This window comes from Eurosta solidaginis, chromosome 3, assembly GCF_040869045.1.
Source record: "Eurosta solidaginis isolate ZX-2024a chromosome 3, ASM4086904v1, whole genome shotgun sequence".
Taxonomy (NCBI): Eukaryota; Metazoa; Arthropoda; class Insecta; order Diptera; family Tephritidae; genus Eurosta; species Eurosta solidaginis.
In genome coordinates this window covers 106,154,502-106,178,116 of record NC_090321.1, presented here as the reverse complement: position 1 = coordinate 106,178,116, position 23,615 = coordinate 106,154,502, and the positions used below count along the sequence as shown (strand labels likewise).

At 39.4% G+C, this 23,615-nt stretch overlaps 1 protein-coding gene across 3 annotated transcripts in view; it reads right to left on the bottom strand.

The window, feature by feature from the left end:
• Window positions 1-23,615, bottom strand: part of LOC137244220 (scavenger receptor class B member 1) — a 159,743-nt gene that overhangs the window by 53,814 nt on the left and 82,314 nt on the right. The window contains exon 5 of one of the 3 annotated variants that reach the window (XM_067772909.1): window positions 13,758-16,262. The exons of the other annotated variants lie outside the window; for them this stretch is intronic. Within the exon in view, the coding sequence (XP_067629010.1) occupies window positions 16,194-16,262 (69 nt within the window). The 3' untranslated portion in view covers window positions 13,758-16,193. Of the gene's footprint in view, window positions 1-13,757; window positions 16,263-23,615 lie in introns of those variants that run through there. 3 annotated transcript variants of the gene reach the window in all.

Genomic DNA, 23,615 nt, shown 5'->3' with positions numbered 1-23,615 from the left:
TAGAGAGCCATTGTGGCTTTCCTGAATCGTTCCTCCACATTTCGCTTCCAGTCAAGCTTCCTGTCTAGAATAACTCCGAGATATTTAACCTCGGTAGAAAGTTTGATTTCCCTCCCGTTTAGGGACGGGAGGGTAAATTCCGGTATACTGCGTTTGCGGGTAAAAACACCATCTCAGTTTTTTCACTGCTGATGCTGAGTCCGCATTCCATAGACCAGGTGTCTGTTAGATTAAGAGCATTTTGCAAGAGTTCTCCAAGCACCGGAAGGTGTTTGCCGGTAACTGTCAAGGCTATGTCGTCGGCATATGCAATGACTTTGCATCCGGTGTGCTGTAGTATAGATAACAGAGAACATACATACTTAGGGTGAGACAACCACAAAAATAAGGTTTGAATTTTGGTTTCAAGTAATCTTAATTTTTTTTTATCTCAATTTTTTTTAATTTTTTATAGACTTTTCCTGCTAATCAACTCTAACTGGTTCACACACACAAACATAGTGTTAGAGATTGGTTTTAGTTTTAGTTTAATTTTGTTTTCAGTTTTATCCCTGAGGTATTTTTTTTGGATTCTGGGTCAGACCCTTAAATCGTCAAACCTAGATGACTAGGTATCAAAAATATTATTCACATTTAATTTTTGATCCCCGAGTTATTTTGTTTTTGGTTTTGGGTCATATTTTTTGGTTGGATACGAGACATTTAAGGCATAAAATTGAAAAAAAGTTTGTCTTGCTACTCATACACACACAAGCCAACATATAATTTGAATTCTCACTTTTGTAAGTCTTAAGTTTCTATTGTTCCGATTATCATATACATAATATTTTACACCCAAACAAACATTTTTTGAATTCTCACACACATACACACGTACGTAGCCCCTGAATTGAACTTCAGTTTTAATAAATTTTTTTTAGATACTTCAAAATTTTTGTTTTTGATATTAACGTGTAAGTTTTTTTTCTTCTTTCCTCATACGCATAAACCGCAAATCACTTGAATTACCATACACATACATACATACACACAAATATATTACTTAATAATTGAATTGAATTTTTATATACATAAATATATATTGTAATTTTTATATCTCTTATTTAATATCCTTTATTTATACATATATTTTTTATTGGGTTTTGGGTGAATTTGGACCTATTATTGATCTTATATTTACTTTTTTATTATTTGGATCTGCAATACAAACAGATTGTTTTTATCGGAATATTTTCTTTACATCCCATTTTTTTCTTTTCCGCATTATTTTTTTTTGTTCTGTTTTTTTCACCATTTGGGTCGCGGTCGGGATATCGTGTCCTTGGTGGTATTAGGGTATCCGGGACAAAAACTCTAGTTCGCTCTTTTTATTTTTTAATTTTTCTTGCGTTTTTTTTGGATTTTTGGTAAAAAGTTGTTGCCGCGCAGACAGTGAATGTCTGACCAAGGCCGGGACAAATATACGGAGGAAAGACCTTTTGGGGGATTGGGAATTTTAGATTCCAAAAGGCGTGTTACAAGGAGTCGTGCCAGGGCTCTTGAAAACCAGATTGCTGGTTCACTTTTCACACAAATTGACACGGGGATTCCACGGACCATAGACTTTGCGCCTACGGATTATTTCAATAGGTGCGCTTCGCGGATTTTCGGTTCGTTTGGCCCTGAGCGCCCGATTAGGCTCTCTTTCGCAAATGGGGTGTCATTTAAGACTTGGAAAATAGTTGAAATTTCTTTAAACGCACCAGCAATGGTTCACGGCGGCACAAATGCTCCTCGCACCGACGCCAATGAGCATGCAACCAATGTTGAACAGCTGAGCCGCATGATCAAGACCAATGTCGATCATCTTGGTGGTTGCGTGGCAGAGATGGAGGCATCCAGTCACGCGGTGGGACATCGGTCCATTGTGGCATCCACGCCCGAGCCTCAGAACCGAAGGGGGGAAACTGCTACACGCAACAGTATTCCGAGTGGCAGTCAGATTACTGAGCAAGATGGTAGTGACACTCCAAGGTGGAAAAAGTTGGATTTGGAAAAATGGCACATCAAATTCGATGGGACCAGTAAACGCATAAGCGTCGAAAGCTTCATCTTTCGGGTGGAAAGGATGCGCGAGCAGCATAATATTTCCTTCTTCCAGCTTTTCACGGACTTTCATTTTCTAGTTTCCGGCGGTGCCTTGAAGTGGAACTGGCAGGTCCTTGAAGACCATGCGGAGGAGCCGAACTTTGGCTACTTTGAGCTAAAGTCCGAGCTGCTGAGCCACTTCAAAACTGCCGAGCCCGACTATGAAATCATCCGTGAAATCATGGAGAGCAGGAGCACAAAAACCAAATAAATGTTCGTCCGCGTTTCACAACATAGTGTGTTTTGCTTGTAGTAGTGATGCGTCCTGCTGTGTGTTCAAACCCAAACAGGGAAACCCGAAGCTGGCGGAGTTGACCGGGACCCCAGCCAGGAGTTAGGCAACCCGGCAGCCCTGAAATAAAAATTTTGAAAAAAGAAGAAATAAAAAAGAGAGGGGAGGTTTGGAAAGCACAAGGGACGGTGGAAAAACGCGAAGTGAAAAGTTTACACCAACGAAAGTTAGAGTACGAGGAGGCAAGGAAAAGAATATTTTGTGAAACAATTTGTAGTGATAGGAAGAAGAATAGGAATTACAAAAAGATAAAAAAAAATGAGAGAGAAGAGGAGATATTTTAGAAGGTTGAGGAGCAAAATAATTGCGACGATTGTTACTGTAAAAGGGAACAATCGGTTTTTTGCAAAGGAGGTCACGAGGTCCTGGCTCTCTTGGACTCAGGTGCGAGTGCCAGCTGCTTAGGCAAAGACTCAGCTGCACTCCTTCGGGGAGAGGAGGCCTTGATTATGCCAATCAAGGGCAAAAGCATCCGGAGCGCCAACGGGGAGGAAACCGCCGTGGTAGGGGTAATAACGCTACCTGTGGTGTGGGATAACACCACCAGAGAACTTGAATTTTTAATCCTTCCCGGCCTTCAACAAGAAGTCTATCTAGGCGTCGACTTTTGGCAGGCATTCGATATGAGTGTTGTTAGTAGAGGTGTGAATGGGAGTGTGAATGTTGCCAGTGTGGCGGAGCTCGTGCCCGCCGAGGGGGATCTTTCGTTTGATGCCCTGCAACATGTTTTAACAACAGAAGAAAACAACATGTTGGAGCATGTGAAAGCCCAGTTCCCGTCTTTCGCGGTATTGGGGTTAGGCCGGACAGATAAAGAGGAGCACGTGATCGAGGTGTTAGACGAGCAAATGCCAGTCAAGCAACGCCATTACCCAATTTCGCCGGCCATACAGAAACCTATTTACGCAGAATTGGACTAAATGCTGAACATGGGAGTAATCGAAGAATCAAACAGCAGTTGGAATTCGCCGGTTTCGCTCGTGATTAAGGGCACAAAGAATCGTCTTTGTTGGGACGCACGAAAAGTGAATGAGACGATGATCAAAGACGCATACCACTTACCCCACATCGATGGAATCCTCAGCCAGCTACAAAATACACGATATATTTCCGCCATCGACTTGAAAGATGCTTTCTGGCAGATTCCTCTGGAAAAGAAGTCAAGAGAAAAGACTGCTTTTACTGTCCCTGGCCGACCCCTATACCAATTCACGGTCATGCCTTTCGGGTTGTGCAATGCAGCACAACGTATGTGTCGTCTTATGGACAAGGTCATTCCGGCCGCTTTACGTGAGAGTGTTTTTGTTTATCTTGACGATTTGTTAGTGTGTTCGGTAGATTTTGAGTCTCATATGTGTTTGTTGGAAAAGGTCACTCGTTGTATTCGTGAGGCTAAGTTAACTATAAATGTAGAAAAGATCAAGTTCTGTTTCAGTTCCTAGGTATGTCGGGCTGGTACCGACGTTTCATACAGGACTATGCGACAATTGCAGCTCCGCTGCACGACTGCCTCAAAAAGGACAAAATTAAGAAATCTACCATGACGGACGAAGCAATAAAATCATTTGAATTTTTAAAGCAGAGTTTGGTTTCTGTACCGGTGCTCACACATCCTGACTTTAGTCGTCGTTTTTATATTCAATGTGATGCATCAACTGACGGAGTGGGAGGGGTTTTGTTCCAACTAGACGAAGACTAGAACAAAAAACCGATTGCCTACGTTTCGGCAAAACTATATAAAGCGCAGAAAAACTACAGCATAACAGAACTGGAATGCTACGCCGCTATCGTGAGTGTGAAGAGATTCCGACCTTATGTGGAAGGAACCCCGTTCACCATCATAACTGATCATGCCAGCCTAAAATGGCTCATGAATCAGAAAGATCTTTCTGGGAGATTGGCAAGGTGGAGTTTGAAACTTCAGCGTTATGATTTCGATATCCAACATCGAAAAAGTGCACAAAGCGTGGTTCCTCTCACGAATGCACATGGACGAAATACAGACGAACGACAGATCCATCGACGTATGTCTCGATTCACCGTGCTTCGAGTCGGAGGAGTATACGGAGTTGAAAAAGACGGTGACCGAGAATAAACACAAGTTACCAGACTTATGCATATCGGACGGTTACGTCTATAAACGGACGCAATTCGACACGGGGGATGATCTTCTAGCGGACCAGATCTGGAAGTTCTGGGTTCCGTCGGAGTTGCGACCGGGGCTGGTAGAGTCGTCTCACAGCTCACCATCCGCTGGTCATGGTGATACCCACAAAGGCTATCCCGACTACGTCAAAAGTATTACTGGCCAGGCATGGCAAGCGAAGTATTCGTTAAAGACTGCGAAACTTGCAAAGCAAATAAGACACAAAAAGTTTTTAAACAACCGTTAATGGGGAAACAAAAAGTTACAGAACGACCTTTCCAACGTTTATTCATAAATTTTATGGGTCCGTGTCCACGTACTGTAGATGGTAACGTATATGTCTTTGTTTGTCTAGATCATTTCTCGAAATTTGTATTTTTAAAACCAATTATAAGGGCCACTTTAGCTGAAGTCATAAAATATTTAGAGAAAGATGTTTTCCACATATTCGGCGTGCCCGAAACAGTTTGTATCTTCTTGTATTTGAGATCTTCAACAACTTTTTAGAAAAATATGGTACCAAACATATAAAAACTGCATTTTATTCGCCACAGGGTAACGCTGCGGAGAGGGTAAATAGATCTGTCTTGCAAATCATAAGATCCTTTATAAAGGACAATCAAAAGAATTGGGACAATTGCGTCAGTGATGCCGCGTTTGCACTCCGCAGCGTTACACATGCTGCAATCAACATGTCGCCATATTTTGCCAGTTTCGGTATGCCTATGATACAGCATGCTGCATCATATAAGCTATACCGAAAGCTGGCGGCGGTAAAGGATGTTGATTGTGAGGTAGAGGCAACAAGCGATAGAATGCAAATGATTAGGAACCAGATAATGACTGAGCTGAATTTGGTCCATGAAAGAAGTAAAAAAGTATATGACACCAGGAGTAGGGATGTTACGTTTAAAATCGGACAAGCGGTATATCGCCGAAACTTTAAGCAGAGTCCCCTAGCCGATAACTACAACGCCAAGCTAGCTCCCAAACAGATAAAATGTATAGTCCTAAAAGCTATCGGGAATTCGATGTACGAGCTTGGCGATAGTAATGGGAAAAAGATCGGCGTATACCACGCTAAAGGTGCTATGTTTTTTTTTTGTAGTGCTAGTACCTTTGTGCAATGTTTTGCCTGTGTTCTGTGTTATGTATTGACGTAGTTTATTTATTTATTTATTGACGTATTTTATTTATTAACTTATTGACGTACGTGATTATTTTATTAAATTATTTTTATTTTTCTTGACCTTTCTTATTTATTTGATTATTTTTGCATTTATTTAGAGTTGTCTATTTATTTATTTATCTCACATATTTTTTTAATTGACCATGTGATCTGTGATATTTTATTTTATTTAATCCTTTTATTTCATCCTTTTTTTATTACCAGTGATATTTTATTTTATATTTTATTATTAAGTTTTTTTATCTCTGATATTTTAATTACCATTAGGTACGTAGAGCAGTATCTGTGATATAGAATTAAGTAGACTGCTCCATAGTGCAGGCACCATCGGCGGTTGCGAGCCTGTAACGACAGCCTTGGATCATAAGCACTGGTTCAAATGAATGGCAGCATGTATCTGTGACTACGTGTGGTGTGTCTAGGTTCGTGTGTTGGCCGCAATGTTGCAATGACTGTCGCAACAGCACAATGACAACATTGTGTCTGGAGTAGACGGTGTAGCAACATTGCTGATAACGTAGCAACATTGCAGCCAAGACACGAACTAAATATCTGTATCTGTGTAGGTGCTAGTTTGTGTAAGCGTTTAAGTGTATGAATGTATGAACGTGTGAGTGTATCAGTGTGACCGGTCAAGGCACGAATGTTATGTATCTATGTGTTTGTGTTGTTTCGTTGAGTCTGTTAATGCTAGTTTGAATAAGCGTTTATGTGTGAACATGTGAGTGTATGATTGCGTGGACACCTAAACGAAAATACGGGAAAGCCGAGAAGAAAGTTGAACATGTATAGGTGAAAGTTGTCCGTTTCTGGACAAAGTTCCTTACCACGGCGGTGGCTATAAAAGGGCAACAAGTTAGGCAACGGGCAAACGTTTTCTTGTAACAGTGTCCAGTGAAAGTGAAGTGCCAAGTAGTAATACCTTTTCAAAGGTTTAAAAGTTTTTAGTGCGCGTTACTTAAAAGCGTCAGAAAAGTCCGCGAAAAGTGTTTAGTGCGCGGAGTTGCGAGGCCTACTTACACCCTAGTCCGGCAGTTTCCAATGGGATCCCGCCATCAAAATTTATAATACCAGGTAAGTGTAACCTTTCCGTGTTTTAACTCCCTCTCCCAACCTGGCATGCCCACTGGGAAGTTGGTTTCTATATAGCCAGGTTTCCAAGCAAGTCAAAAGTAAACTTGCATGCATGGCTCCACACCCTCATACATATATGTATATATGTATGCAGGTGAGGAAATAAAGCAGACAAACAAGAATGCTTCCGTCTATAGAGTAACGTGTATTTCATGAATAATTTTTTTATATGTATAACTAATAAATTTTTTGTTTTGTCTTTTTTGTGGTAGATCATTTTTAAATTGCGGAAATAGCACACTGGGCACCGGCATCGGGAAAAAGGTGGCTAAAACCTGGAATCGTTGGCGGCAAAAAGGCCCAAATTGGTGGCGGTCAACACAACGATGACAACTACTACATATCCCACACTGGCAATACACTTATTCACACAAATGATACACGCAAATTCACAACAGGGCGATATTTGAAACACGCGCATCGACACAAACACCACACCAGGTCCAAGGAAAGTCTGGTAAGGATTACAACAACTACAACGGCATCTGTGCTGGCAACGCTAAGGTAGTACCAACAACACCAACATATTTTTGCTCCACAAACGCGAATACCTAACTCGGATCGGCGGAATTAGGCCAACAGCAATAAAGATAATAACCTTTTATTGGCGGCGCAACGCCAACAACAACCACTACACATTTTTCTTCTGGCGGCTACATATTTCATATCGGCGATATATCGCCACAACAAAAACAATCACAACAACACTATCTAAATAAAAAAAACAACACTGTATGCAAAAAGAAAATAAGCCTAAAAGCGGTACTGGCGGCGGTCACTCCCGACAACTAAGAGACCCCACTTCCAACTTGCGGCAACAACTGCATCAACGTTTTTTTGCTACGATTTTTTGTGACGGCGAGATCAGCCATCTAAGGCCAGCAACAACCATTACTAATTTCCATATAGGCGACACACAATCTATACAACAACTCCAACAATTCCACGAAATCGGCGCTAGGCCAACGAAAACAACCACAACAACACCATTGTCTCAGCCACCGGACTTCACAACAACAACTCTGAATTCTTGACAGCCGTACAGCGATTGGAGGCAACAGCGGGAGGAGTAATATAATCCCCGAGAATGACGTTTATTTTTGTTACATTTTTTTATCGTACAATTATTGTTACACTCCTTTTTTTGCACACACGTTATTATTGTTACCTTTCCTTTTGCACACACGGATACTTGGATGGCGAATTAAAATTTAGATAAAAGGGGATAGGTAATAAGAAACATCAAGCTAGCGAGGGGATTCCGAGTTCTAAGAAATTTGATATTTATTTGAACGTGGCGGGTTTATAGGAGTATTCCCGACTGCTCTAAAAGGGGTATAACCAAATACATTTTTTTTCTTTTATTAGATATATTTTATTTTTTCGCAAATTTTTATTTCTTTTCCATTGGAAAGAATTCTTACACATTACTTGTCGTTTGCCTTTTTCTCTGTTCCTCTTTTTTTTGCAAATTTTCGTTTTTTTTTCACCATACTCCTACCCACACATTCGTATAGGAGCCCATGTGGTTCATTTGAATTTGCCTTAATTTGAATAATATAAATTTTAGCTTGACACTTACAATTTGTTTTACTTTGCCAATTCCCTTGGGATTTTCCGGGGCTTCCGACACACCCTCATTTCGGTAGAAAAAAAACACAAAGAACTCAGCCACGTATCCGCCTAGGAACGTACATACCAGCTGTAATTTTGTCTTGTCGCCGACACTTTGTTAAACTAACTAACTCAATGTCCAAGATCACAAGCGAGTGATCTGGCTGAGTATTGAGAAAAAAAAGGTGTGCCGGATAAATGTATGTGCATTGAGCATATATGCTTTGAGTGTTTTTCTCTTTACAACTCGCGGACTCAACTTCATGCAGGCGCCTCCAAAGGAGTGAGTAACACGGTGAGTGACAATATTGTACCTTTGGAGAAGTATATATGCATATATGAATGTATGTACATATATTGCCAGTCAATTCCTAGTCTTGCAAAATTAGAAGAGGAATTGGCGATGACAAAAGAAACCAGAATAATACATTTACATACATAAAAACGTCACAAACATACATTTGCACCTACATAATCTTTCTTTTACTTTGCTGACGTACTTCTGCTTTGTACAAAATTGATTTCGGATTTGTTTTGATTGTTGAGATAGGTCGGGGAATAGTGCTTAGTACTTAGTGCTTTTTTGTTTCATTTTATTTTTTTTTGCTTTTGATGGCCGACTTTATGAGCGTTTGAATGTCGGTATCTATAGGATTTTGAATTTAACACCTAGCAGCATTTGTATATTAGGCTGGATCAGAAACCAATTAAAAAGGTTTAGGGATTTGTACTTTTGGCCATTGGTGGGATTGAACTCCTGCGTGTATATCTAAATTTCAATTTGAATTGGATCTTGAATTATTTATTATAGTTATAAGTTAACTTAGACTAAGTTTTTTTTGGATTCTTTTTAATTTTTTTTTGTTATTTAAGGCAACTGACATTAAAAATAGGGGCATTAGTATTAGGGTGAGTTACTGAAAAATTAAACCTAGGTTATTTAAATTTTCTTTGGAGTCATAGTTTATCTATATATTTTTCTTTTCGTTATCTGTACTGATTGTCTTAAACATAGCTGAGTAAAGGGTCGGAAATATCTGAATTGTTAATAAATTATAAGGAATGTATGGATAAAAATATAAGTATTTTGCAATCATGCAAGGCTAGGCGTTAAATATTTGGTTTGGGTGCTGCGTTTGTGCGCGGGAAGGTGGATTGAAGGTGAGGGATAGGGAAATGACTTATTGACGGACGGACAGACCAATGCAGGATTGGGGGCACTGTAAGGTAAATAGGAGTCAGCACAGTGCCCACGGTGCGGTGCAAGTTGCACTGCAGAGGGAGGGTAGACTCCATCTGACAGGACAGTCCTTCATCTTTTCCCCTCTTAATTGTGCCCCTCACGTATGTTTCTATCTTTTTCAGCTTTCCCTTCTTTTTCTCATCATGCAGGTATGAACCCCTTTTTAGTTCATGTGGCTGCGGCTGAGGGCGGTGGTGAAATGCCCCGCCCAAGACGACGAGCTAGCCTGGGCCCGCAAGCATACCTGCTTGCCTCCGCTCCTCGCCACCCAACAAGCACAGCCACAATACCCACAAGAAAACCCAACGGAACGAGCAAACAGGACCATTAAGCGAAACATAGCGCAGCTTATCAACGCAAAACACAAGCGATGCGACGACCTTCTTCCGGAAATTGAGCTAGAAATAAATACTAGTGTCAACAATTTTACAGGCTACAGCCCAGCTTTCCTCGTGCAAGGACGGGAGCCACGACTGCCAGGAGCACTAATCGATGAGGTCAACGTTGGGACAGGTGCAGCTCTCACCACGGCCGAGGAGAAGTCCAACAGAATGCAGGAAGCCTTCAGAATAGTGGGGCAGAATATGGAGCAGCGGCAGTAGATCAAGCACGTCATTACAATTTACGGCGGAGAAAATGGACCCCCGCAGTCGGCGAGTTAGTCCTTGCCAAGGAGCATCACTTGTCCAAGGCAATTGAGGGATTTGCAGCGAAATTAGCCACCAAGTATGATGGCCCTTACCAAATCCTGGGGTACGTCTCCCCAGTAATTGTCAAATTACGGAAAATCGATAGCGGGAAGGAGAAGACGGCAAGCATCGCCGATATGAAGGAATACCACTCATGGGAAGTTGGCGAAACCACGAAATCAGGAAATAATAAAACAATCAAAATTAAATAAACAAAAAACGAAACAGGCAGGGAGCAGAGAACACCAGACTGGCACCAGTCATTCGATCACAAACTACCGAGGTGACAACACGGCAAGTGCAAGCGAGTAAAAATCCACATTTAAACACAACAGACAATGAGTTCAAGCGAAAATTTTGATGCAAGTTCGCCAAAAGCGCCAAACGGCTTCGCCTACGCTATGAGGAGGAGGAAGCAAAACGCCCCAGGGCTTTGCTGCTGGAGAGGGATGCAGCTGCGAACACCGACGCCAATGGCACGCGCGCTACGGAACAAGCGCGAGCAACAATTGCTGCCAACGCCAGCACCGCAGCACGCGCAACCGCTCAGGACGCCGATAACGATCCCAAGGCAATCGAGTACGCCGCACGCATAGTTGCGGCAAACGCAGACACCACGGTGACGAACGTCAGATGCGTCGCCGTCTCGTACGCGCAGGCAGCACGCATGGTCGCGGCGAGCACATCCATCACCGAAACCATAGCCAGGCGCGCAACTGCTTCGTTTGCGAACGCCACACACGCAGCACCGGAGGGGGCATCGGTCGAGGCCGACATGCAAACAACCGTACCGCCAACACCAACTAACGTCCTGGTAGCCCAGGCCACCACGATTGATAAGGCCAATAACGGCCAGCCACATAGCCAAATAAAGCAGCCCGATACGATCGAGCTATCATCGGACGATGAGTCAATGACGCAGGAGATGGAAGGACCGGAGATAATTTTCCCACCGAGACCACGCGGTATCGCACTCTACGCAACCGATCCCCATTCCCTCGAGGGAAGCCCCTGGCTCACCGACACGGTCATCGACGCGTGGGCGAAGGACCTGGAAATCGATTTCGGGCAACAAGGCACCACACTAAGCCCATTTGTAATCTGCCTGCTCATCTAAAAGGGAAATGAGGAGAAAACCATCGGCGCATACACCGATGGCTGAGAAATACAGACCTGTTTGGTAAGCGCGTCATACTGGCACCCCACAACGTAGCGAACCCTTGGGGAATGTGGCGACCAAATCTAAACCATTAATTTGGCCCACACAAAACCACCGCCACACAACACAGGATTAGTAGCACAGACAACGCAACAGAAATAAAAACTCTACAAAAGAACACGATCAGCAACATAGCCAACACAACGCGAAACACAAACAAGTCTCTGAAACATCACTAGCGGAACAAGCGGCAGAAGTACGTCGGCAAATCACAGTAGAAGTGAATCGGAGTGAAACGCCACACCGTGACTGTACCGAGGCTAACGGATCTCCCTAATGGGACGAGAAGTTTTGATTGTCACCTGAGCAGCAATTGAACGGCATCTTAAAGGTGTATCGGTTTTAACCATCGCAAGACGGTTTCCTTCATAGGAGGAAACCGTGGCTTGAGGATTGTTGGTAAGCTAGTTTTAACAGCTCTAAGACGCCTTAGACTACGCTCACTCACTGCTAAGCGAAGGCCCACAACGTCACGAGCCCGCGCGCCACCGCCATAAGCTTCGGCAGCAGAGTCACGCAAATACACGACGTTAACTGCAGCAGAGTTACGCAAATACACGACGTTGGCCGCAGCAAAGTCACGCATAAATACGACGTTGGCCACAGCAGAACTACGCAAATATACGATTCTGGCCGCAGCAGAACTACACGATCATACGACGTTGACCACAGCAGAGTCACGCTAACATACGACGTCAACCATACCAGAGCTACACCCACGCAGACGCACCGACAGCCGCAGCAGAGACAGTGTAGTCGCTAACCGTAGTAGAAACACGCCGACGCAAGGCGTCACTGAGATACATTTACACATACCCAGGCAGCGACCAGTAAGGCGACCTAACGGAACGCTCCTAACGGGGCACGAGGGACCGTTAGCCCACGACTAATCATATAGCAAGCATCAACTGGAGTGAATTATACATACGCAGCTTTTATACATTTTATATTATAGTTTAAGGAGTTAAGTAATAAAGTGAATTTTTATATCAAAACGATTTGCAAGGTGCTCCGAAATACAAATTTATTGTAAACGAACCTTGGACACGGCGAGTATACCCCAGCAATTACTGAAGAAGCACCGGGGCAAGGAAAAGCTTCGTTACAAACTTTATGAGAAATTCATTATTTTTCAGTTTCTTTGAAATGTCGATATTCTTCTTGTGAAAAATCTTGTCACTTATTGAGAGAACTCTTCTTATAAAGTTACTCGCCGTAATTATAATTGTTTTGTTTTCGTGTTTAGAGTTAAATTTGATGAGTCTTCCGGATGCGGTCGGCTTTTTATACCAGTCAAGTCCGCCCACAGATCTAATATTAAGTTAAGAAACAATTATTCGGAAAATAAGACGGCCTTGTCAGCCCATTGTAAATATACGGGGCATTATCCACACTTCGATAATGTAGCTATTTTACATGAGGAGAGAAATTATTATAAACGATTTACTTTGGAATTGCTTCATATAGCGAACACCCCTAATAGTACTAGGATGAATTTTAAAGCGGACACTGACCACTGTGCACATGTGTATCGGGACTTGGTTTTAAGGCAACAGCATTGCACGGTAGAAAGATCTCTCCACAACAATAAGGAAATGAGATGATGTATATATACATATATATATATATATATATATATATGCTTGTATGTCGTACTTTTAGCCACTCGATGTACTTTTGTTTTTGCAAACATTTTGTTTACATTTACGGTGCTTTAAAATATTGTTAATATTTTTGTATGATTATTTGTCTCCCACATTCTTCATTTTCGCACATATTGTTAGTCTGTATAACATACTCAATTGTGTAAGTGGTATTTGGTTTATGCTGGATTTTTTGAAAATGTTATAATTATTGTTTTTGTTTCACAGTCCTGATGATGACTTCAGACTGAAGTCGAAATATCGAAAATACAAATACAAAGTATAACACTGTGCGTTATTTCGATAAAGCCTCGAGCTTATAAAATTATTTATTGATTGCAAAACGGGAAGTGCAAAATATTAATAAGGTTTATTATTACTTCAAAATAAAATTAATCGGAATTTACTTTAATGTGGGAACCACAAAAGAATTAAACGTTTTTTGTAAGTTAGGCAAAAATGTGGCCAAAAAGGTAAGTAAACTTATTATGTGTTAACTCCTCCGACCTTAAACTGGAGCGTCCTCGATCGATGAGTTTACTTAACATTTAGGCAGGTCTTCAATCCCTATGTCAATAGGGCTCTGGTTTGATATTTGAACTTTATTACTTTTAAATTTTTTTAGTAATTTCATTGCAATTGTGAATACAATAATAATTATAGTATTATGTAAAATGATATAAATATAGTGTTTTTCTTTCTTAAAATTGATATTTCTTTTACTTCATTTAATTATAGTTCCTTAATTAAGTCTAGAGATAACATTTCTTCCATTTTATTATGTGTTGCTCTTAGCTGTAATATAGCCAGCAAGGGGTTCTTTATCGTTATTTATTTTGAATAATATAACATGTTTAATTAAATATGAACCTTGAAGTTCTATACATTCATTTTCGAATTTTACATTACCATTAAAATTATTTAAAACAAGTAAAGGTGTCTAAGTTCCAGTATAACTGAACATAAAATACTCAGCGTGAACTTCAATTGCACACTTCATTTCAGATAAATTACTTTTCTACATAATACGTGGCACCGCCCGTTTAAAAAAAGTCTCCCCATTTCCTCTTACAATAAAACTTGATAAGTGAAATATCATTGATCCCAAACTATTTTTTGGTAAGTTATAGTTTATTATTCTAGTCTACGACACTTTTAAACTTGCTTTATATCTAAGTTGCGCGGTCTTTAACCGATCCCGTCCATTTTTACTAGAAATATTTTCTACTATAGGGAAAATTTGTGTACCCAATTTTATTACGATCCGTTAATTTTTCTTCGAGTGATAGCTCCGAAACATAGAAAATTGCTTAGTCATAAAAGGGGCGGTGCCACACCTATTTTCGAAAATTCGAGTGTTTACCAATTTAATGTTATAATTAAATTTAAAAAGTAAAATTCTATTGGTACAAAGCTCTTTTTCGCTAAGATATAGCTTATTATTTTCGTCTACGACCCTTTTAAAATTCCTTTATATAAAAGTGGTCGTGGTCTTTAACCGATCTCGTCCATTTTCCTAAAAATATTTCCTGCTATAGGGAAAATCTGTGTACCCAATGTTAGTACGATCCGTTAATTTTTCTTCGAGTTATAGTTCCGAAACATAGAAAATTGCTTAGTCATAAAAGGGGCGGTGCCACACCTATTTTCGAAAATTTGAGTGTTTACCAATTTAATGTTATAATTAAATTTAAAAAGTAAAATTCTATTGATACAAAGCTCTTTTTCGCTAAGATATAGCTTATTTTTTTTTTCGTCCACGACCCTTTTAAAAATCTTTTATATAAAAGTGGGGGTGGTCCTTAACCGATTTCGTTAATTTTTCTTCAAAGCATTCCACATAGTACCATACCAATTTTTGATTTATCATTAATAATGTTTGTAAAATTGATTTTATCAGAAGTGGGCGGTGCCACGCCCATTTTAAAAATGTTTCCAAATTTTTATCAAGAGTCCCAATATCAGCCCACACGTCGAATTTCAACACTCTAGGTGTATTATTTACTAAATAATCCGATTTTTTGTGTTTTCCAAAATGTTATATATATAAAAAGTGGGCGATTTCGCTCATTTTCAATACCAATCTATTCTGGGTCCAGATAAGCTCGTGTACCAAATTTGGTGAAGATATCTCAATATTTACTCAAGTTATCATGTTAACGGACAGACGGACGGACATATCTGAATCAAATTTTTTTTCGACGCTGATGATTTTGATATACGGAAGTCTATATCTATCTCGATTCCTTTATACCTGTACAACCAACCGTTTTCCAATCAAAGTTAATATACTCTGTGTGCAAAGCACGCTGAGTATAAAAATTATGTCATCTGAAATCATTTCTACTGATTTTACATGTTGATTTATTTATCTTGGTACAATTATTTATTTTACTTTTTAGCAGCTGTATTATGCACGTGCCATTCGTAATATCTTTTACAATATCTCTTGAACAAATTGATAATTTCATATATGATTTACAATTTCCTGTTTTTCCATAAATTTTATTTTCACATGTTAAAATTGACTTATACTCTAGTTTATTAATGCTTTGTCCTATTTTTATCGGTCTTATTTATAAAGCTCTACAGTAGATTTTTTCTGTTGTAGGTAAACTTATAACGTAAATAATGCTTTTGCTGGGTCACCTAACGACACACCCTGCATGTTGCCGTAGGTCAGGAACACTTGCGAATGCACTACTTTAAATTCAAGCGTCAGTTACCCACGAACGTACGTAGAAAAAACGTGCCAGCTGACCCGACCTATCTTATGAATGTGCAATTTAAACGAAAACTCACCGACGTGCAACGCCCATACGTACGTATCCCGGAACGTAGAAATCAAAACAATTTTGATTTTTTCCGTAAGAACGTGTCAGCTGATCGCTCTCTCACTAGACATAGTTGCCTAGTAAACTTGTGTGCGCTAATTTTTGACCGTTTGCAGTTTTATGCAAAAACACCTAATTAAAATATGAAAAATTGTGAAAATAAATTCGAAATAATTATGTAAAAGTGCAGATTAAAAATATGCAATCTATTTATATTTATTTAATATTAATTCCAGCCTTTTACAACATCAAAAATTAAAATGGAAAAAGTTGATGTTTCCATAAGCATGCATGCAAACTTGTCAATGGCAACAGTGCATTGTTCTAAACAATAAACACACAAATATGTTATGTACATGTACACAGACGCACAAATTGATTCCTACGGGCTTGAGGGTTCGGTCAAACGTATTTCGTACGACAAACGTCCGTAACGGCCGCTTCAGCTTACTGATGACCTGATACGAAACATTCATTCTCTCTCAAATCGTTTCCAGGAATGGGGCTTGAAATCAGCTGTCTGTTCATTCAATTGTAAGCAAAAGTTCATTCGTTTCCAAGAATGGGTGTTGAAATCAGCTGGCTATAGAGTTGCCTAAAATACGCAAAAAAAAAAACTCCAAGAAATCCGTTCGGTTTCATTATTTTCAAATAAATCAGCAAGTAAGCTGATAAAAACTTATTAAAATTTATAAAAAATGCAAAGTTTTGTAGAAATATTTTGTAAGATAAGTGAAAAATATGAAATAATATATTTCGATTGCTTTGCTTTGCTTTGTTGCTCTGGCACCGCCATGAATAACAATGAACGGCTAGCCCCTTTTTTCACTTTGATGCGACCAAAACGTTTATGTACATGCATATGTATATCCACATACAATAAAAAAGGAAAAAATTTATAAGAAATTACGAAATTAGATCACTTGGTGAAGTATCTGCGTTGTCGTCCGCAAAAGGCTGTTAATTAAACATGTTGCGGTAACCTATACCAGAGTATAATAAAGTAATAAAGTAGTTTATTTATTGCACGCTGGCACATACCAAGTACGTCCAGCCACATACCTCAAACATTTATTAGCACGTACTAAGCTTTCGCACATTTTAAATAAAGTATTCGCCCCTATTACGGTTGTCAGTAGTGAGGAAATTAGTGTCGACGCTCATGAATTGGTATCGGCGTTGTCAACGTCGATAACTATTGACAGGTGCCCTTCAAAAAACGCGAGTACTCCATAAACAGTGTAAGGAATACTCCTTTAGGAGTATAGGAGTGTTCTAAACCTAATCTGTATTCATACAAAAAATGTGTTCCAATTAACATTGCGATGTCCTAGGAGAGGAGTAGGTGATCCCACTCTCGCTTTGTTTGTGAGTATTCCATAGAGTACATACGTGAGAGTACTTTCCAAAGTACTTTCACTGTAGTACTCCATGGAGCACCCACAGAAGATCATATGCCAAAGTACTAAAGAGGAATTGTGTCGCAAAGAATTAAATAGAGATAGAAATAAAGAAACTAATATTTCTCTATACTATAGTATGTGTACATAAAACCAGTGCGCGGTTGCATTTTATCAGAGTTGCCATAGTAAAATTTTATTATCAGTTATTTGTATGCAATATTTTACTTTTGGCAACTCTGTTCGATCGTCATCGTGTCGTGATCACGGTCGTTAAAAAACGAGCAATGATCGGCTGATGGTGGTCCGAAAACGCATTGCAAAGGAGTATTGTTAGAGTACTCCAACATGAAGAAAATGGAACACGTAATCCAACAATTTTTGCAGGGTGTTGACGCTTTTTTGGTATTGGTTAAAACAATGTTCTGTGTTGACGTGGCGCGGCACAAAATTTGTCGACATAGTTTTTGGTGACGACAAGCGCGGCAATACAGAATTCAGCTATTAAAAATTCAAAAAATAACCTTTTTTATTTGGCTTTTTATGCTCCTTATTTATTATTCTTTTATTTAATTTCAGAAAATAGTCAAAATAACCAATAGTCAGTTTAATAGAATTGTGGTAACGTTCTAGGGCAGCGGTTGACTGCTAAAACACGTCCAAACAACTCTGTAGAGGTACCAAAAGGCACGTATTGACCTCGATTTTAATAATCCGAAGGCGGAATATAAAAATTTTACTAGCGTTAGGAAATATTTGCAAAAAAACAAAAACAGTTGAAGCTTTCAAGTGGTTCATTAAAAGGTTTTTGTGAAATTTCAAGGACTTTTTATTTCCGCCTTCACATTATTAATACCGAGGTCAATTCGGGTATTTTGATACCCCTCCCGAATTCGATTAAGTTTTCCATTAGTGCACCACGCTCTGGGAGGTAGAGGAGTTGCTAATGGTGTACTAAAGAGAAATGCAAACAACTACAATATATTCACGAAAGTTCGTAAACAAATTCCTTGTGTGTATTTCGCCCGGAATGCTAATTGTGCGCTAAAAGATTTCAGCAATTATTTAGATCCACAAATTGGTCACTAAACAAAAAATTAACTCAATACAAACTGTAAATAAACAACTGTCAAAAATATAGGGATTGTATTTTTATCGATATCACGTCGACATCAATACATTGCCTTAGTAAATACCAATTATGCATTGACGTGACATTGATGTTGATACGACGTGATGTCGACGACGATACGAAGTGATGGTTGACGTTGACAACCGTAATAGGGGTGATTATTACAATGCCGCTCGAGGACCTTGAGCAATATTCTTGAGTCGTATTTCAAAAATGTGTTGTCTACACAAACGGACATAGAAAAACTGGATTCGGAGGACAGTGGTCGTGTAGACTTAGAAGAGCTGTACATAACAACGAAATTAATTCTTCAATCGCAGCTTTCTGAGGCAAGTATTCTGAATATCAAAATTTCATTACTTCTTTTAACCAAATCATCGATAGAGAGTTTAGCCTATCTAACATAGAAAAATTCAATCAATTGCGCAACTGTCTCCAGGGTCCCGCGTTAGAAACTATCGAAGCGTTCCCAGTTTCCAATGAAAATTATTCGAAGGTTTTGGAAATACTTAAATCCCGGTATGAAAATACGACCCTTATATTTTTAGAAAATATTTCTTCTCTATTCAAGCTTTCACCTACTTCGAAACCAAACGGTTGGCAGTAGAGAAGCCTTATCGACAAAGCGTCCGCAATTTACAGTTCGTTATTGTCATTGGGAAGTGAGAGCCATATTGCAGAAGCCATGCTTATTTATTTAGTTTTGCAGAAAGCAGATGAAGAAACCAATCATAAATGAAAGGAGCCGTTAGATTTCAAAACACTACTTAGCTAGACAGATTGCACCAAGGTTTTAGATAGACGTTGCCAATACCTCGACTCGATTGACAATGCTCACGCGGTGGGACCTGTACGTCATAGCCTCATCAAGGCATCAAAGGTAAAGAATCAAAACAAGGGTTATTCATTTGCTTGTTCAAATTCATTGTGCTCGGTGTGTTCTAGTACAGCCCACAAAATACAAAACTGCGACCGGTTCAAGGCTCTTAGTGTGTCGCAACGCTTTGACCATTTGAAGAAAATGTGTCTTTGCATTAATTGCCTGTCGGAGGGACATCAATTATCGAACTGCACATCAACTTTCTAGTCAGCGCAATAACCTCCGAAGAGATTTAAGGCCGAGCTTCTCTTCCACTTTGCGTCGTGCTCCTCTTGATTTTCCCTACAAATTGGCCGGACGGGACCTACATATTTTATGCCGACTCCGAACGGCATCTACAAGGCAGATATTTTCACTGAGAGCTTTTCATGGCAGAAATACACCCGGACCGCTTGCCAAACACTGCCGAGGAGCGACCCCGTTTAAAAAAAATTTCTTCTAATTGAAAAACCTTATTTCTAAAATTTTGATGTTGCTTTACTCGGGATGTGAACCCAGGGCATACGGTGTGGTAGGCGGAGCACGCTACCATCACACCACGGTGGCCGCCATAATATAAAACATCTACGAATATTAAGTCGCAAGCCACAGGGTTTGAAGTACCACTCACGTTTTGTATCACGCCGCACATCGCTTATCAGCCAGAACCGGAGATATACACATCTTCATGGCATTACCCATCAAACGTTGTGCTCGCTGATGATCAATTTTATAAATTCAAAAAAAAAAAACCATTTGCTTTTAGGGACAGAGAGGTTTTTCAGCTTACTTTGTGTGGGACCAATAAAACTTGGTAACAATCCATTTTATAAAAAAACATTACTGGACGCTATCGTACTAGCTCTAATAAGCTCAAACCGAACTGCTTACTTGTTTGTGAGGACTCCATCGACTCAAAGTTGAAAAAACTATAGTAGATTGAAGAAGTTACAACAAAAGTGGATGTTTGGACCCCTGAACAATATAGTTGCGAAAAATTATATAACGACACCGTTACTCGAAACTCTGATGGTCGGGTGGTAGTTAAAATTCCATTCAAGGACAATCCTACCTCCCTAGGTGAATCATACACAATTTGGCTGACTGAATTTATTTCCGCTGGTAAGACTTCACGAGCTTTGCCTTCAAGTTTGGATTTTAAAAATGCAATGAAAGTAGGAGTTAAAGTTTCTTCAGAGAATGCTTCCATTAATTCAACTTTATTTATAAATGAACCAAATGCTAACGGGTCTGTAGTTTTCTCGCATAATCGAAGCACACGTACTAATAAATGATTTTTCTCCTCGATTGCGGCCATGGTTGTAACGGTAAGAATCGGAGTTATAATAGAAAAACTAGAATTTGGAGTTATAGGGTGATCAGCAAATCCTAAAAAGTCTGTACTCAGGGATAATTTATAATGTTCACTTGTTAAGGCATCAGTTGACGATGCACTTGAAGCTGAATCAGAATCTGAATTATTGGAATCTAAATCTTGTTCTGCGTTTTTGGAATTTAATCATGCTCTGATTTTTTGGAATTTGAAACTGGATGTGAATTTTTAGAAACTACCTTCCCGGCTTTTAGGTCCATACGTATTGAAATGAATAGACGAAATATTAAAATTTTATGGAGCAAGATATATGGAATTTGTTTATGAAGATTGAAAACAAATTGAATTTAAAGGAAATTCAATTTGAATGAGAGAATTATTCGAAAATAGATTATGCTTGATTTGAAAAGTTATACAGAATTGAAAGACAAGTGGGATTTGAGAGAGTAAAACTGAAAGAATTATCCGGTAATTTAACGAAAATCTGAATTTTGAATATAGAACTGATTTAGGTTGAGCTCAAAAATTATGAAAGTATTTTTGAAGGAATTTTATGAAAATATTTTTTAAAAAGAAATTTGTGAAAGTATATATTTTAAAAAAAAGCCAAACTGTTATCAAATTATGTTTTTTCACGAACGCACCGTTTAAAGTCAAAATTGTATGATTTTAATTTTATAGATACGGGCGCACCGCATCTTTTCAAACTCGTAATATAAATGTCTTCGGACGCAACGCGATTAAAAAAATGTATGTCATATTTATACAAGGACGCACCGCTTTAAATCAAAAAAATCTAATTGGTTTTTCAAGGAACCACCGTTTACGCAAAAAAACCCGATTGGAAATGTGTATCGAGAAGCACCTCAAGGGATTCGTCACTATTACTTGACCATTCCCCGTTCTCTTTTTTATTTTTCCCTGGATTATATTTCCCCTTGCTAGGACTTATCTCAACCGTGCTGTTTCGCTGGTGCACTCTATGTCCGTACAGAAACTTTCCCATGAGATTCTCTTCGCCCTGAAAATTTCACGCTTGTAGATCCTCAGTATATCCCTACACATCCACCATGGCGGCTTTGCTTTTCCTCTGAATCTTCTTAGAGGGAAAGCTTTGTTATACGAAGTCATTAGCGTCCATGTTAGGAATTCATTAGACTCCTCCAGTTCCTCCACATTGGTAACCTCTTTGGGTTGTCCCAGTTTGGTTTTTACCTGTTTCTGGAATTTAGCCAGTTCGTTGACCTAGGGTTTCTAAAGGTTCCTCCCTTCTCTACCCTCTTTAAAGGGACGCTGTCATACCTTAATATACCACGTTCGGAGCTCAGTGTAATATCAAGAACATTGCTGGATTTTGGACCAATGTATTGTCACGGATATTAGCATCACTAAATTATCCCATCACTAAGGCGATGCTAGGCCATGCCAAGCAGTATTTACGTTAATAATTAAATCAAGTATACACATATATAAGGCAGCCCAGAGAGATGTCACACACAGATGCATTTACTTATATGCCTATGTGCGCGCGAGAGACTGTAAACTACAAACATTCACATCAATAATTCAATCTTTATGTATCTACATAAACGAATAAATAATTGCGTCTACACATATGTACGTATACGAGCAGCGGAGCGGCAATGCACAAACACATGCATATATCTTATCTGAGTTGTCACAAGAGAGAGCAATAATTTGTGCACGTAGTTGTGGCTGGCGATTTTGTAGCCGAAACAACTAGTAAGTTCTGGAAATGGAAGAGCCTAGAAGTACGCAGCGTAAACTATAAAAGCGGGGCAAGCGAGTAAGAAGTAACTCAGTTTGATTTGAGTTGTCAAGCAGTTGCGATTAAGACGATATCTAGCGAGCAATAGCAGTATTATTTTGAATAGTAGAGTTTCATTGAGCTATCAATCAGTGTGGTTATTAAACAAGCTATTCGTTGCACAGTTTGAGTGTATTGTGAAGTACTTTAATAAAGGCCATTTTGCATTATTACAAATTTGAGTTATTTATTCAACAGTTTAGTGATTCGAACTTAGCAGAGGATTGCAAATAAGAGGATTTGCAAGTAAATTCGTTACAATTGGTGTCAGAAGTGGGATTGTTGAATAAATTCCAAAGGACAACAAGGACATGGCAAAGTTCAGTGAATTGAAGATCCAGCAACTAAAGAAGGAGTTGGAGACCCGTGGATTGAATACAAGCGGCGTTAAACTTGAACTTCAGGCACGGCTACGAGAGGCAATGGAAGCAGAAGGAATTGATGTGGAAGAGTATGTCTTTCATCTTGATGGCGAGGAGACAACAAAAATTGAAGAGAAGAACGAAACATCGCAAACGGTTACCAGCACAGACTTGATATTGGCTGCAATATCTGCACAAACGTCGACAGTAACATCGAAAATTGAAGCACAAGAAACACGTATTTCAGAAATGTCGACACAAATTTCTTCACAACTTGAAGAACAGAAGACGTATATGGTATCCCAACTGGAATCGCAGGAAACCCGTATAACATCACAATTGGAAGAACAGAAGACATATTTGGCATCTCAACTGGAAGCGCAAGAGGCACGTATATCTGAAATGTCGGCACAAATTTCGGAACAGGTATCATCGCAGCTCTTTGTGAAACTGGAAGAGCAGGATGCAAAAATTTTACAACTCGAGGACAAAATTGATGCCGAAATAGAAGCGTTAAAAGGTCGTATGGAGCAGTTACAACTAAACCGCCCAGCTGTTTCAGCGAGTAATC